Raw genomic sequence first — 14,927 nt, forward strand, 5'->3', positions numbered from 1 at the left:
CACGTTCAATGCAATCAACTGTCCTTTTTAAAACATCTTTAACTGCATTCTTTATACTACGGGGCTTCGTGCTTACGACACATTCTCGAATAACTGCCTCTAAATGGTTTATATATCGAAAAGGTCTTTGCTTATACACCTTTTGTTTCAAGTAACACCACAAGAAGAAATCTAGTGGGGTTATATCAGGAGATTTAGGCGGCCAAAAGTGTTCCATAATGCGACTGATTACTTTGCCCCTAAATATTTCCAAAATACACTCTTTAACCACCCTTGTAGTATGAATAGGTGCACCATCACACTGATACCACACAACATTTCTTACTTGAAGGGGCATATTATCCAAAACTTCAGATAGTTCGGTATTCACAAAGTGTAGGTAGTCTGCAGAATTTAAATTATGTCTAAAAAAGTATGGTCCTATAATTTGATCGTTTAATAAGCCACACCATACATTCGTCTTGAACGAATATTGATCTCGACATTCGATTACGAAATGTGGGTTTTCTTTTGCCCACCACCTGCAGTTTTGCGAGCTCACAACGCCATTTGAAGAGAAGGTCGCTTCATCTGTTCATAAAATTTGATAAGGAAAATGATAATTTTCTTGTTTTTCCCCTTGAAACCAAAAAGAAAAATACAAGCGCATATCGAAGTCCCTTTCTTTTAATGTATTGATAAATTTCGGTTTATAAGGCGTAAATTTATTTTTGTGTAGAATACGTCGTACACTCTCTCGGTTAACATCTGTTCTATCTGCAATATCTTGAATACTTTATGTTCTACGACATCCAAACATATTTCAAATTCCACTTCTTCAGTATGTCAAGAAGGCTGATGTGCTTTTCCAAAATGACTCTCAACTGAGCCAGTAGATTTGAACTTAGCTATTATCCTACTAACTGTTGACTGATGAATATTTCTTGCAGGATGTCTGGCATTGAAAATATCAACTACTTGTCGGTGACCGGTATTCTTGCCGCATATTAAAACGATTTCAATTTTCTCTTGAAGATTCAGCATTTTTAACAAAACACTAAATAACGAAAAAACTATTTTGAATCTAAAACTGATAAACACTATTTTGAGTTTTTCAACAAATGCCATATGACAATAAAATATTTTGCTTATTCAGTTCAGTTCAATTGTTTCCACAGTACCCTTAGTTTAATTTCATTGTAATTTTTCGTAATTAGTAAATCAAAATTTAACTGTTTGAAAAGTGCAATTAAGAATAAATTATTGACATTTCATTGATATTGTTTTTTCATTATGCTTATGTATCAAGCTATTTCGCAAAAAGTAGAAATAAAGTGAAATATTTATCTGTTTTTAAAAACTGGCACAATTTTTTCTGTTGTTTTAAATTTTTGCGAAATAAGTTGTATTTAGAATTGCAATTGGTAATAAAAATGCGTTGGAAAGATAAGTTAGGCATAAAGCACTAACTTTGTTGAGGTTTGGCTAAATTTGAGAAATCGGCAAATGTCAAATTTTCGAAAAACTGTAAAAAAACTAAATTTGTACTAGACAGCTAAAAACTGGTATATGGGTAAAAAATGAAAAAACAATCATCTTTTCTCTTTACTGGTTTTCGAAATTTCGAGCAATAACTGCTTTTCTGAACATTTTTTGGAAAAAATGTCAAATTGGACAGGAAAGAGAAATCACTTGATCGGTCATATGCATGTCATTTGGGATCATTTTTAAAGTACAACCTAATGGAGATATCAAAAGTTGCTTGAAGAGATGAACAAAAAAAAAATCCATTTGATGCGGACTTATGTGTGACACTGTATATACATATATATATATATATATATATATATATATATATATATATATATATATATATATATATATATATATATATATATATATCATCTGGAGAATATATATTCCTGGGGGATATTCCTGGAATATCTTGAAATATTCTCAGAATATGTAGGGTATATTCTATTAAGAATATTCCAGGAATAGAACCCGAGGAATATTCATAAAATATTCAAATTTTATTGTAGGAATATAAAGAAGGGAATCACTATAGAATATTCTTCAAATATATTTTATGAATATTCTAGAAATCTTTGGAATATTCCAAGAATGTGATGAGTAAATGATATTAGGTATATATATGACATATTGGATGTCTTAAAATAGTTGCATTTTGATGCGAGATCCACACAAGTAATGAGACACATAATATTCATAAACAAATATATTCCAAAAATAATACACACTAAAATATTTAACTAGAAACAATACCAATGTAAAAAATTCGAGATATTTTTTCACTGAATAAAATATTCGTGAATATTTTCATATTACAAATATTACAAATGTATTCAAATTTGGATGTTGCTACTCTCAAATAAATGCATACTGAAATAACAATTCTGTGAATTCATTTTTTTCATAGGTTCCTCATGAACATTTACAACTTTTTATAACCTGGAGAGCAACTTGCATTCCCGTTGTTGAAAAGTACTCATTACGTTTTCAGTTTCTTGGCCAGGCACCACTCCTTTTTCTTTTGGGCATATTGATACTATTTTGAAAAAGAATGATAAAAATTATGAAAACAAATTATACAAAAGAATGTGTCATTCACTTTCTTTTCTCTGCTGAAGACACACAACTGAAATCACTCCCGTTTAAACATGTACTTAGTCAAATCAGGTATTGTAGGTTAAGCACCATGACTTCATTATCGATACTATTATCTTTTACTTACTTTTCTCAAAGTCTGAATATGTAACTCTACTGTTTGGAGATGCAAAAGCAAACTATTCGCTGTACTGCAAATTGTACAGCCTCAAACTGTAAATGGTACACTAAACATGAGAAAATAATAATTTGATAATAACACCAATGCCAATTAAGGGGCAGCCGCTTTCACAGAACTTCGACTGTCGCGCGCTACACCTCAATTGACCAATAAGAAACGTTTACTACAATACTTCACTTCCCCATTTCTCTGTTGCCAAAATGTGTCGCTTTGTAATCGAATAATTTCAAATACAGAAAGTAAAATAGGATGAGAATAAACTGATTTATTGATGCAATCGATTCATCTATTGGACCATTCGAATTTTTTTGTTGCTTCCAATAGTTGGAGCAATTCATCAGAATCTTCGCGATGAGTTCTAAACTGGTTAACACTATGAGGGTTACATATATTAAGTTATTCATTCGAATAAAATCTTCAAATATTTTTGTTATTGATAATATCGAATTATTTGAATACGTTATCATAAGATAATTCAAAATTCCAGTAATACACCGTAAATAATATTTCGAAATATACCCTGGGGATATATTCTTAAAATATACTATATGGTATATTCGATCGACATCATTCTTAGAATGTTCACAGGAGAATAATCCATTTATAGACATTCTATGCCCATTTTTTTGGGAATGATCCTGCCATATTCATTCAAGCATATTTTATGAATATTCTAAAGGCATGTATATATTCCAAAAATATTTTATGAATATTTAGAGTATATACGTTTATTGAATAGAACTGGCCGATACTTGATGAAAATCCATATTGAAAAACTAATCAATAGAGTTTATTGTATGATTTTCACTATAAGGGTTTTACAAAAACCGCGACACGTGTTTCGCGGGATTCGTTTCTATTTCACCATTTGGCAACATCGGTTATAGCTAATAAAGGACAATGAATATGTTACCTGTCTGAGACAAACAAAGATGACATATTTCAGAGGCATGCTGTTCTGTTTCCGAGTTCCGAGACATTCTGTGACATATAACATTTTGTGCACCTAACCTATCTTCCTCTATATAAATAAATAACAAAACAACTGTTGTTTATGTGGCTTGTGGAGGTGGTATTGAAGTATAATTTATATTTTGCCTTGATTGTTGATTTATTAACATAATTTTCCTTTTTTAAAGTAGAATATCTAGGTACCTACGTATAAATTATTTCAACTTGATACAGGCGCTGTTGCCAATATGTGAATTAGAATCAAATCCCTTTGAAAATTATAACCCAACATTTGAAACATCAATTTGAATACTTTTCGAAGTGAATTTGAAAAACTCATGAATTAAACTCAACTTTATTTTGTTCAAACTTGCATTTGCTGTAATAACCCAAACTGAGGAAATATTGTCAGTTACAAATAAAAGTGTTAAAAAACATAGAAAGTTTCAATTATCTTTTCTTCATTTACATTCTTTCATAAATCTTTCTCTTGAATCATAGCATCGTTTGATGTCAACCGTCAGAAAATCCGATCACTAGTTTCGAAGTTTATCGCGTTGATGTGAAAAAAAGATACATTTTTGTTCAAAAGATTTTTCAAAATAATTTTTCCATCAAATTGCCTATTTCATCCAATCCGAAAATGAATGACAGCGAACGTAATTCATGACCCCAAGAATATTCGAATTCTGCTTCTAAGAAATTCTTTCGTCAATAAATTCACGTAACCTTTGCTAATTGTTCTCCGAAAACAAGTGCAAAGTTAAAAATCAATATTTATTCAAGAAATGACAATTATATTCTAAACGAGGAGAGATTACCATGAAATACGTACAGAAGTGATTTCTGTAGCATACGAATGGAAATAAAAATCTCAACCAATATACAGGGTAGGGTGTATCTCATATGATGTCATTGATTTCAGGTGGTGATTACTTGTCATTCTTATGAATAAAAGTTCAAATGAACCTATTAATACAAGAGCTAGCAACGTTTTCGAGAGAGAATTTCAGAACAGTTGGTTTTTTAATATGCTGTATTTCTTGCTCTTTCGGTTAGAGTCCGGGCTACCTGGCTGGCAGTAGTGGTTGCGTTTATTAATGCGTATCTTACCTGCACAGGTAAAAATCCTTAACTGTAAAAAAATTTTTTGAAGGATAATTTTTTATTTTTGCTTTTAGATAGATCCACCACTCACCAATTTTTTATTGCCAGGCATTTTTATTTTTGTTGATTATGTGCCATACGCGATTTTTATTTATTTTTTTATAAAAAATTCAAAGTATCTTTGAATGTCTGTAATTTTTATATTTTGTTCTTCAAACATAAAATAATCTAAAATTAATTTGCCAGACGTTAATTCGATTGTTGAGTATTAAATATAAATAAAAAAGTAATGAAAATTATTGTGGTTTAATGCTTTTGGTTAGAGAGAGAGAGACAGTTCAAAGTGCAAGACAGATAGAAAGCGAAGGCAGCGCATCGGCAAATGGATAACATGGCGTCAGTCTAAAGTCACATGTTTGTTTTGTGTTTACGTTATTTGTGATGTTTATTTATTAATTTTGTTACAATGACCAGTGATAAAATGAAATGTGTTTTCTGTAAAAGACATAAAGATAAAATCATACTTTTCATGGTTGATAAACTGAAAAAATGCCAGGAAGTTTGAATATACGTTTAAAATAAAGTACACTGACATCAAGTTGCCTACTGATATAAATGACACAGATGGATATCACACACAATGTTACAGCATTTCTACAGCTTTAATGGCAAAATACCGTTATCCATCGACTGAAATAGATAGTATCAGTAAATCTACTTTACATACTTTGATCAGTCATCACTATCGCCTGAAAAATTTTCTTGTTCACAAACGGATGATCTGTTACATTTGCTATCATATATTTTTCACGTGCCAAACACACCATTTTGGACAGGATTTAATTGCAGAATGATAGAAGACAATAGTCCAAAACAGAAAGTATCACATCTGACTCCTATTAATTTATCACCAACGAATGTGTCAGTGGTCGTATTCACAATGGAACAAGCACAAAAAGTTGGTAAAGAATGTGTTCAAGCTTATGTACAAGTCACATTTGATTTAGCAATTGCTAAAATAGCTTATGAAATTCAAGCAACAAAAGGTCTCCGATTTATTAATATTTTCATTCATCTTGGATCATTTCATTTAATGATGGATTTTTTAAAGCTGTCAGTACTTTCATCGATGAGTACGAAGTATCTCACATGATGATTGAGAGTAAAATCATGGCTGCAGGGTCTGTAAATGAAATAATTGACGGTAAACACTTTAATCGTTACAAACGTCTGCATCCGTTAACAGCATTAGGCTTACAGATGTTACATTTTAATCAATTTTTGAAAAGTAAGAATGCTGAATACAATTTTGTAAAGGACAGATTCATGAAGATCTTTCACAATATCAGAAAAAAAAATTCCGTTCTCATCGTCAACGGACACTGATTTATTACCGAATAAAATATTATCACAACTGCTCGATTCTTAAAAGAGGTAGGTAGCAAAGACCAGGCAAGGTAACCATGGAAAAACAACACAGTTCTATATAATCTATATCCAATTGATTAGTTATTACATAAACCTTTCGAGAAGTATGGGTGACTTTCAATTGTTAAACACGTGATTTCAAAAATAGCGAACTTATTTTTTATTGTAAATCAACCAAACTACGCTTATTTCAATTATATTCTCATTGTTATGTTGAATTTTTTTCATTCCAACTTGTAATTACGTGAAAAAGTGTAAGAAATGTATTTTTGCAATTATTTCCTTTCTCATTCCTAAAATTTTCTGTTATACACTAGCCAATACGTTGCCGTCGCTTTCTATCTGTCTTGCACTTTAAACTGTCTCTTTCTAACCACAAGCATTATACCGCAATACTTTTTTATTTATATTTAACACTTAAAAATCGTATTAACGTCTGGTAAATTATTTTTAGATTATTTTATGTTCAAAGAACATAATATAAAAATTACAGACATTCAAAAATACTTTGAATTTTTTATTCAGAAGAAATAAAAAATCGCGTATGGCACATGAATAACATGAATTATGATTCAATAAACGCAACCACTACCGCCAGCCAGGTAGCCCGGATTCTAACCGAAAGCGCAAGAAAGACAGCATATCAAAAAACAACTGTTCTAAAATTCTTGTTTTCCCAACGTTTTGCTTGCCCCCGTACTATATTTCCTAACTTGCTCCGTTTACAAGTAACACGGCCTCACAGTTCAACTAAAAGGAAAGTTTTGGCTTTTTAGTTTTTCATGTCCATTCAAACAAATGTAAGTATCTTTCGGAAAAGGAGGAGAGCAATCAATTTCAAAATATCCCAACATTTTTTTGAATAAAGATGGATAAGTAGAAAGCCAAAACACTTCTCTCCCACACATTTCCTTATATTCTATCAGTTTCGACTGTTGTATTTTCATTTCAAAATGAACTTCAATTACAAGTTCATCAAAACATCAAAAGTCTCTAGAAGCGATGATGCGGAAAATATATAAATATCCTCGGTTGTTATAAACAGATATTTTTGAATATTCCAAAAAAAAAAGCAAATTCAATTTTTTTGTACTGAATTTAGCACACCCTGTGTAATATAGTGATCATTGTGATAACCGGCATTTTGTGATTATCAGTATAAGTAGACTGTTAATATATAAACGCCATTTTTATGAAACCATCAGTTCCAAGAGTTATTCCTGATGATAAGAATGTATTCCTATACACCAGGTAAGATTCTTCACAACGAAGGAAAGAAAAATTATATTTAATAATAATCATGAACGAATCATTCATTTTATTGATCTTGAAAGTAATATACAGGTATCTCCGGGTTTATGAACAGTTTATGCAGTAATCAAATGCATCCATTCTGTTTTTGTGACTAATAAATTAGCATTTATGAATATTGCTATACGAGTATGTTGAATTTTTCTCCAATTTTCTATTGGATGAATAGTGCTGGGACACGATGTGGTGTCATCTATTGATAGTTAATTATACCTCTTTTGGATTCCAGATGGCAAAAAACAAAAATTTGGAAGAGAGTAAAGGTATTACATGTGTTTGGTGGTGAAACTACCTAGAGACTGCTAATTGTTTTATTGATGTCGTTTAGTATGACTATTCAACTGTTCGTTCAATATTGTTTTCCAGTTCAGACTGGAAACTCATTTTTTCGATTTGGCATTGCTTCAAAATCACAACACAACAAAGTTTTTGTTTCGGGGTTGAAATTAGATGATTTTAATGTATTTCCACGTGTTAAAACCGAAAGTGACCATAAAAATTATATATTAGCTCTCGTTTTCAAGATATAGTATCATTATATTATATATATGTATATTGAGTTTTCAACAAATGAAATATTTCATCACCAACAGTTGGTACACATGTTTGTTTACATAACACCCCTCTCATCAGCTGTTCTTAAGTAGTAAATATAACCTATGTGAGTTTGTCAATTGTACGCACGTGGTTGTTATTGAAATTATCGTGTGAAGTTGATTTTTAAATTAATTCAAGTGCTGATCTGAAATGCCTCGAAAGTGTGTGAATTCTGTCGATAGCTTTTGCTATATATGTGGTGAAATAACATTTAAGGCTCAGAAACGTAAAATGACACCTATCGTTAAGACAGCCTATGAACATTATTTTGGTGTGAAAGTTGGGGACCAAGATAAATCATGGGCTCCTCATATATGTTGTAATTCTTGTTCCGTCATATTGCGAGAGTGGCTGAAAAATAAAAACCGGGCAATGGCTTTTGCAATACCTAAGGTTTGGCGTGAGCCTACCAATCATACAGACGACTGTTATTTCTGCGGTTAAATACCCTAATCTCCCATCTGCTCTTCGGCCTGTACCACACTCAGACAATTTGCCAGTCCCTTCTCCACCCCAAAACTATGAAATTTTAGAGGAAGGTGATGAAGACTGTTTAGAAGGAGCAACCCATCCTTCTACATCCTATGACCCTGATTTTGAGGTAAGCGATAGGTCTAGTGATCCTCACAGAATTAGTCAAGCAGAGTTGAGTGACCTTATAAGAGATCTTCGCTTGTCTAAGGAAAAGGCTGAGCTGTTAGGGTCAAGACTACAACAGTGGAATCTTCTAAAACATGATGTGAAAATATTTCAGTACAGACAGCGTCAAAAAGATTTGCTTCCTTTTTTTGAGAAAAAAGAAAACCTCGTAGTTTGTTCTGATGTTAATGGTTTAATGGACTGCTTGAATTTGGATCACACTCCATCTGAATGGAGACTGTTTATAGACTCTTCAAAACTAAGCTTAAAAGCTGTACTTCTGCATAATGGAAATCAGCTACCCTCTATTCCTATAGGTCATGCAGTTCACATGAAGGAAACGTATATAAATATGAAAACACTTCTCCAATCAATCAAATATGAACAACACAAGTGGCACATCTGTGGTGATCTGAAAGTCATTGCTATACTCCTAGGAATGCAATTAGGGTTCACCAAGTACTGTTGTTTTTTGTGTCTGTGGGACAGTCGGGATAGAAAATCTCACTATAAAAAAATGAACTGGCCTACACGAGACCTAAACCCTAATGAGAAAAATGTAGTTTACGAGCCTCTTGTAGATCCTAAGGATGTTCTCCTTCCCCCATTACATATTAAGTTGGGACTAATGAAAAACTTTGTGAAGGCCATGGACCAGGAAGGACAAGTTTTTAAGTACTTGAGAGCAAAGTTTCCCAGGTTGAGTGATGCTAAAGTCAAGGAAGGCATCTTTATTGGGCCTCAAATCCGTGAAATCGTAAATGATCCTGCTTTTGACATGATTTTAACAGGAAATGAAAAAAGAGCCTGGGAAGCCTTTAAGGGGTTGTACATGGGTTTTTATGTAACAAAAGAGATGATAACTTCACAGCCTTGGTTAAAGAGCTTCTTCAAGCTTACCACCAACTTGGATGCAACATGTCCTTAAAAATTCATTTTTTTCACTCTCATCTTAATTTCTTCCCACAAAACTGTGGAGCTGTGAGTGACGAACATGGAGAAAGATTCCATGTTAATGAAACAGAGATATCAGGGCCGTTGGAAAGAAGCAATGCTTGCAGACTACTGCTGGTCTGTGTGTAGGGATGCTCCAGAAGTGTTTTATAAAAGACAAGCTAAACGACAGCGATCTTACAATGAATCGGATGGACTTAATTGAAATTTGGTGGTACAAACTTCTTTTATTTGTCAAAACACTAAGAATAATGTTTTTTTTTATTAATTTTGTACTTAAAATATTCTAAAAGAAACATAACAATATTGTTTTATGTACTTTCACTTTTCACGTATAGTATAACTACTCTTTAAGATTAAGTACTGTGTATCTCAAAAACCAGAGCTAATAAAAATTTTTCATTGTTATTTTCGTTTTTATCACCCCAAAATTAGTAGAAATTGACTAATTTAGTGTAGGAAACATTCAAAAAATATTTTTTGTTGTGTTGTGAATTCTTCAACAGCTTCTTTGAACGTTTATAAAACAGAAATTATTAAAATATAATTAATAGAAATCGCTTTCTGTCGTTCATCATTTCATTAAGTTGCTGTATCATATAGAGGTCATTCAACTTTTATGAATCAATAAATTAATAATAGCGCCAATTTATTTTTGAATGTCATTCTGAAATTCTGAACATTTCGAAAATATCCGTTTAGTCATACGTTTAACTATTTCTAGAACCAAAAATTTTAATACATAAAAACTGATTGAAGTGATGATTTTTAAACAGTTTGAAAGATATCTAATAGCCTCAATTGATAATCCATAATTTTCTGCTAGATGAAAATTGATTTAATGAAACAAAAACTGTGCTTTTACGTTTTAATCATTCAAGAACAACTCCAGATCACAGTTTACTAGTAACGTTAATCAATGGATCAATTCAATAATAAGAGGAAACCAAATTTCTGTGTTTGAAGATAACAGAAAATCTCGAATGGAACAAGCATATTGATACGATTTGTGAAAAAATATCCTCAATATCTTGTATTCAACAACTACGCTGGAATGTGGTATTACAGCTTGGGGAGCATCTAGTGATAGTTCCAGAATACTCAAAATTCAAAAATTCAAAAAAGAACCATTAAGGTATATACTAGGAGTTACTAGAAGGATAAGTTGCAAACTCATATTCGAAGTGTTACAAGTATATACATTTATGAGATATTGAAATTTGTAATCTTAAGAAATGAACTTCAAACATTCAAGCCAGTCTCGGATATACCTACACAGTAGGTTGAATGGACTGACGCCTATTAGAAAACGACTACTTCCCTGGCTGATACCACGAAGGGCGTTGGATTATATCCGACAAGCGTCAGTGCAGGAATCTTCACAGAAAATTTTCTGCATATGCAATTGGAAGAGTCGACCTTCAATTTTGGAACGGGCACACTTGCACCCCGGTTTCGGGCTCATTAGCCTCTCGTCATTGCAAGATAGTGGCCATCATCGACCTAAAGTCAATACAAACAATACAAAAATGGTATTCTTGTATGGTTTTGATAATCAAACTCTGGAATATTGTTTTGAGATTTTCCTACGACTACGTTGAAGTAGCTGCTGGTACTGTTGTAACAGTAACTAATTTTTTAATTTCGGGGTACCCATTAAAGACAATATAGCTGCTTGCTGCGTTATGTTTTTCTACATAGCGCAAATATTTTTTCTGCCGAATTACTTTGTGCAGTAAAAATCCACCGTCGACAACATGCACTATGCCCTCAGGTTGCGTTGGTCTATTCACACTCACAAATAATTCGTAGAGTTAAGATTTTAAATTTTTCCTAAGGCCATTTTCGGTAAAAAGTTTCAGTGGAAAAAGGTGCAAGCTCATATTGTAAACAAGTTTCCATATATTTTTTTCCGTCGATAGTTAACCGTTGAAATTGCAGTATTGGATCGATGGCTATATTATCTCCGTTTACTTTAACGTACGATTGAACCGTTTTCAAAGCCAAGCCTTTGTTTCTCTCTTTTTAATTTTACACTGCCAAAATTCATCCCAATAATAGCTTGCAAAGATTGTCTTCCTACTTCATACGCTGCGTAACAATTCACAGAATTACTGCCAATAATTCCAGAAAATATTAACATAATGTTATTAATCTATGGAAAAGGATCATACCTGTTGAAATTTTTTTGTAATATTCATAAATCAGTTACATCTCTTTTCATTTTTTATTTTTTTAGATATAAAACAGCTATATATTACGAGAAAAAATAAAATAAAAACAACAATAAAAATTAATTGGCGCTCTGGGGCGTCTTCAGTGGCGCATTTGATTTTTCAGCTGAAGTAAAACCCGGAAAAACCTGCAGCACCACATCATCTGAAGATCTTGATCTAACAATGTCCTCTCTTTTATAAAACAAAATGTAGGGTGTCTCCAGAGGCTCCAATAAATTCAATGCATCACCAGAACACTTCGTGACACGACCATCGTCAAACTTAAACCAGTCCGTTTCTTCTTTGACCAAGGCGTAATAATGACCAAATTCAACGCCAGAACCACAGTGAACAACGACTGCATGAATATTATAATAGTGGTTTGCTAGGTTGAAATGTTCATCTATTTCGAACCTTCCAAAGAGTTTCTTGCTTCCGTTAGAGGTTGAGTCTTGTTTGAAAATCATCAGTGTTATTATTAGATTGACTGGAGCCTCAGCTATACTTGTTTCCTTATAACAGTCAGTTAGTTTGGCGCATGTTTGACAATACAGTCGATCATCACCTGTTAAAAATTCCATTTTCAGATGATTCAACAATAAGCTTTGCACGGACTGGTTATTAGTCGTATTAGGAAAAGCTAGATGAAGTTCCAGAAATTCACCTGAGTTTTCGGTACTTCTTGAACATTTACCACAAAGTAAACCAGTGAGGATTTTTCCAGCAAAACATTTACAAACACAAGACAAGATGGGTTGTACGGAATCATTCAGTCCAGAGCGGTCAGGAGTATTGATTTTGCTATTGTTTTGCTCACGAAGAGTATTCAACAAGAACCCCAAGAATTCGGAACAATCCTCTTGTTGTCCTAACGAGTATCTAGTGGACTTCAAAGACTCCAGGAAATCGGTTGGAGGGAAAGATGATACCTTCTTACGAAACTGCAGCTGTATGAACAGTTGTTTGAGTTTGATGAATAAGTAGGAAATATTCCCGTTCTCGTTCATCATTAAAACTTTCTTGAAATTCTTCGTCATGAACAACACTTGTAAAATGCTATTCATGTAGCAGGTGTTTCCTAAATTATCCAATCCAATTTTCTTCTCTAGATTTTCAAGACAACTATCTACTGATTCGTAAGGAAAAACATGTTTCACGAATCTCCATAAAAACCATTTCTCAAGCTGCGATCGATCCTTACAAGTGAAGAAGGGTTTCGTAGAGGGATCGATTAGGCTCTTTCAATTAAAGTGCGAATTTTAATAAATAGCTCAAAATTGTACATAATTATCAAAAAAAAAATTTGAATTCGAGTTTTTTTCGAATTTTTGAATTTTCTGAGAACTTTTACTATAGTAATGTATATATTTTTCACACCATCAGAAAGTAGAGATTTCAACAAACATAAAGCACACCGACTTTTTGACAAAAGCAGATTTGGGTCCTTTTTTGATATTAACTCAAAATAATGTACTTATGATGCCCTGCTTGGAAGCTTTGGTGTAGTAATGAATATTACTGGAGTTTTTTCCCCGACACCAAATCGTTATTTTTAACACCACGATACGTGTTTCGATCACCAAGTGATCATTTTCAAAGAGGAAGATTAAAACTAGAAACTAATGCGAGCTAACCCTGTTTATGCTATATAGGTATCCAATAAAAGTAAACCATCCAGGCGTACCACCCATACAGGTATACCAACCTAAATTGATTTTACAATTTTGCCTTATCTATTATTTTACAATATATGTTTATATAAAACAATTTTCAGCTATATAGAAATCAATTTCACAATATTGCCTATCCAAATTTATTTTTGCAATGTGTCCTTATGTAGTAATCAGTAAACCCAACAACATTATTTTATATATAGTATGCTCTTTGGTATAGGTCCGTCATCATTATTCATAATATTATTGTGTTTACTTATTTTTACATTCTCATAGGCATCTAGTTGCCTGTTGTTGTTAACTTGTCTAACTAATCTTAATGAACTGAAGTCTATGGAATGGTTTTCTTGCAAAATATGATGGGCGACTGCTGATTTTTCAGATCTTCCATATTTTAAGTGTGCTATGTGTTCCTTATATCTTACTTTATTAGATCTTTTTGTCTGTCCATAATATTTTGCATCGCAGTCCTTACATTCAATTTCGTAAATTTCAGACTTTTCCGAATTCTCGACTTTGTCTTTTGGACTTCCCAAAAGGCTCTGTAGTGTATGACTTGTTTTAAAAACCACCTTCATACCTAGTTCCTTGAAAATCTTTCCAAAATTCCTCGTATATTGGTGGTATGGAACTGAGATGTATTAATCTTGGTTTTTGTCCTTCCTGAAAGTCAAGATTTCGTTCATTCTTAACCTAAACTTCTTCTTCCTTATTATGTCATCTACAATACACCTCAAGAAACCGTTAGTAGCTGCTGTTTCCTGTATTGTACGTCTTTCTTTTGTGAACCTATCATGTGTTAGAGGGAAAGTCAAAAGACGATACACTGAAAAATTCAACCCAGCACGTTTGTGCTGTCCACAGTGATGTGAACTGTCAAGAATATACCTATACGTGCTTGTTTCTTTTCTGAAAATATCGTTTTCTAACCATCCATATTGGCTCCTCATTATCAAAACGTCAAGAAATGGTAGTTGTCCCTTATTTTCTAACTCATACGTGAATTTTATTGATGGACATCTATTATTCAAAATGGAAACAAAGTCGTCAATATCCGATTTTTTGGTATCGAATATCGCGAAAATATCATCCACATACCTTAGCCGAATCCTAGAAAAATACTTCGACTTTTTTCTGGTTTCCATTTCCAATCTGCTCATGAACAGGTCTGTCAGGTAGGGAGACAAAGGGTTTCCCATGGCCGTTCCTTGCTGTTGTTCATAAAAGCAACTTTCTACCTGGAACCGATTTTGTTTCATACAC

The 14,927-nt window shown here is 32.7% G+C and overlaps 1 protein-coding gene across 1 annotated transcript in view; it reads left to right on the forward strand.

The window, feature by feature from the left end:
• The first annotated feature begins 7,375 nt into the window (after window positions 1-7,375).
• The window catches only part of LOC111502241 (major royal jelly protein 9), a 47,938-nt gene continuing 40,386 nt past the window's right edge, over window positions 7,376-14,927 (forward strand). The window contains exon 1 of the mRNA XM_023156257.2: window positions 7,376-7,525. Coding sequence (XP_023012025.2) covers window positions 7,498-7,525 — 28 coding nt within the window. The 5' untranslated portion in view covers window positions 7,376-7,497. The remainder of the gene's footprint in view (window positions 7,526-14,927) is intronic.

Source organism: Leptinotarsa decemlineata, unplaced genomic scaffold, assembly GCF_025532065.1.
Source record: "Leptinotarsa decemlineata unplaced genomic scaffold, Ldec_3_MD MMD2_tig00001393_RagTag_RagTag, whole genome shotgun sequence".
In the NCBI taxonomy this organism is placed as follows: Eukaryota; Metazoa; Arthropoda; class Insecta; order Coleoptera; family Chrysomelidae; genus Leptinotarsa; species Leptinotarsa decemlineata.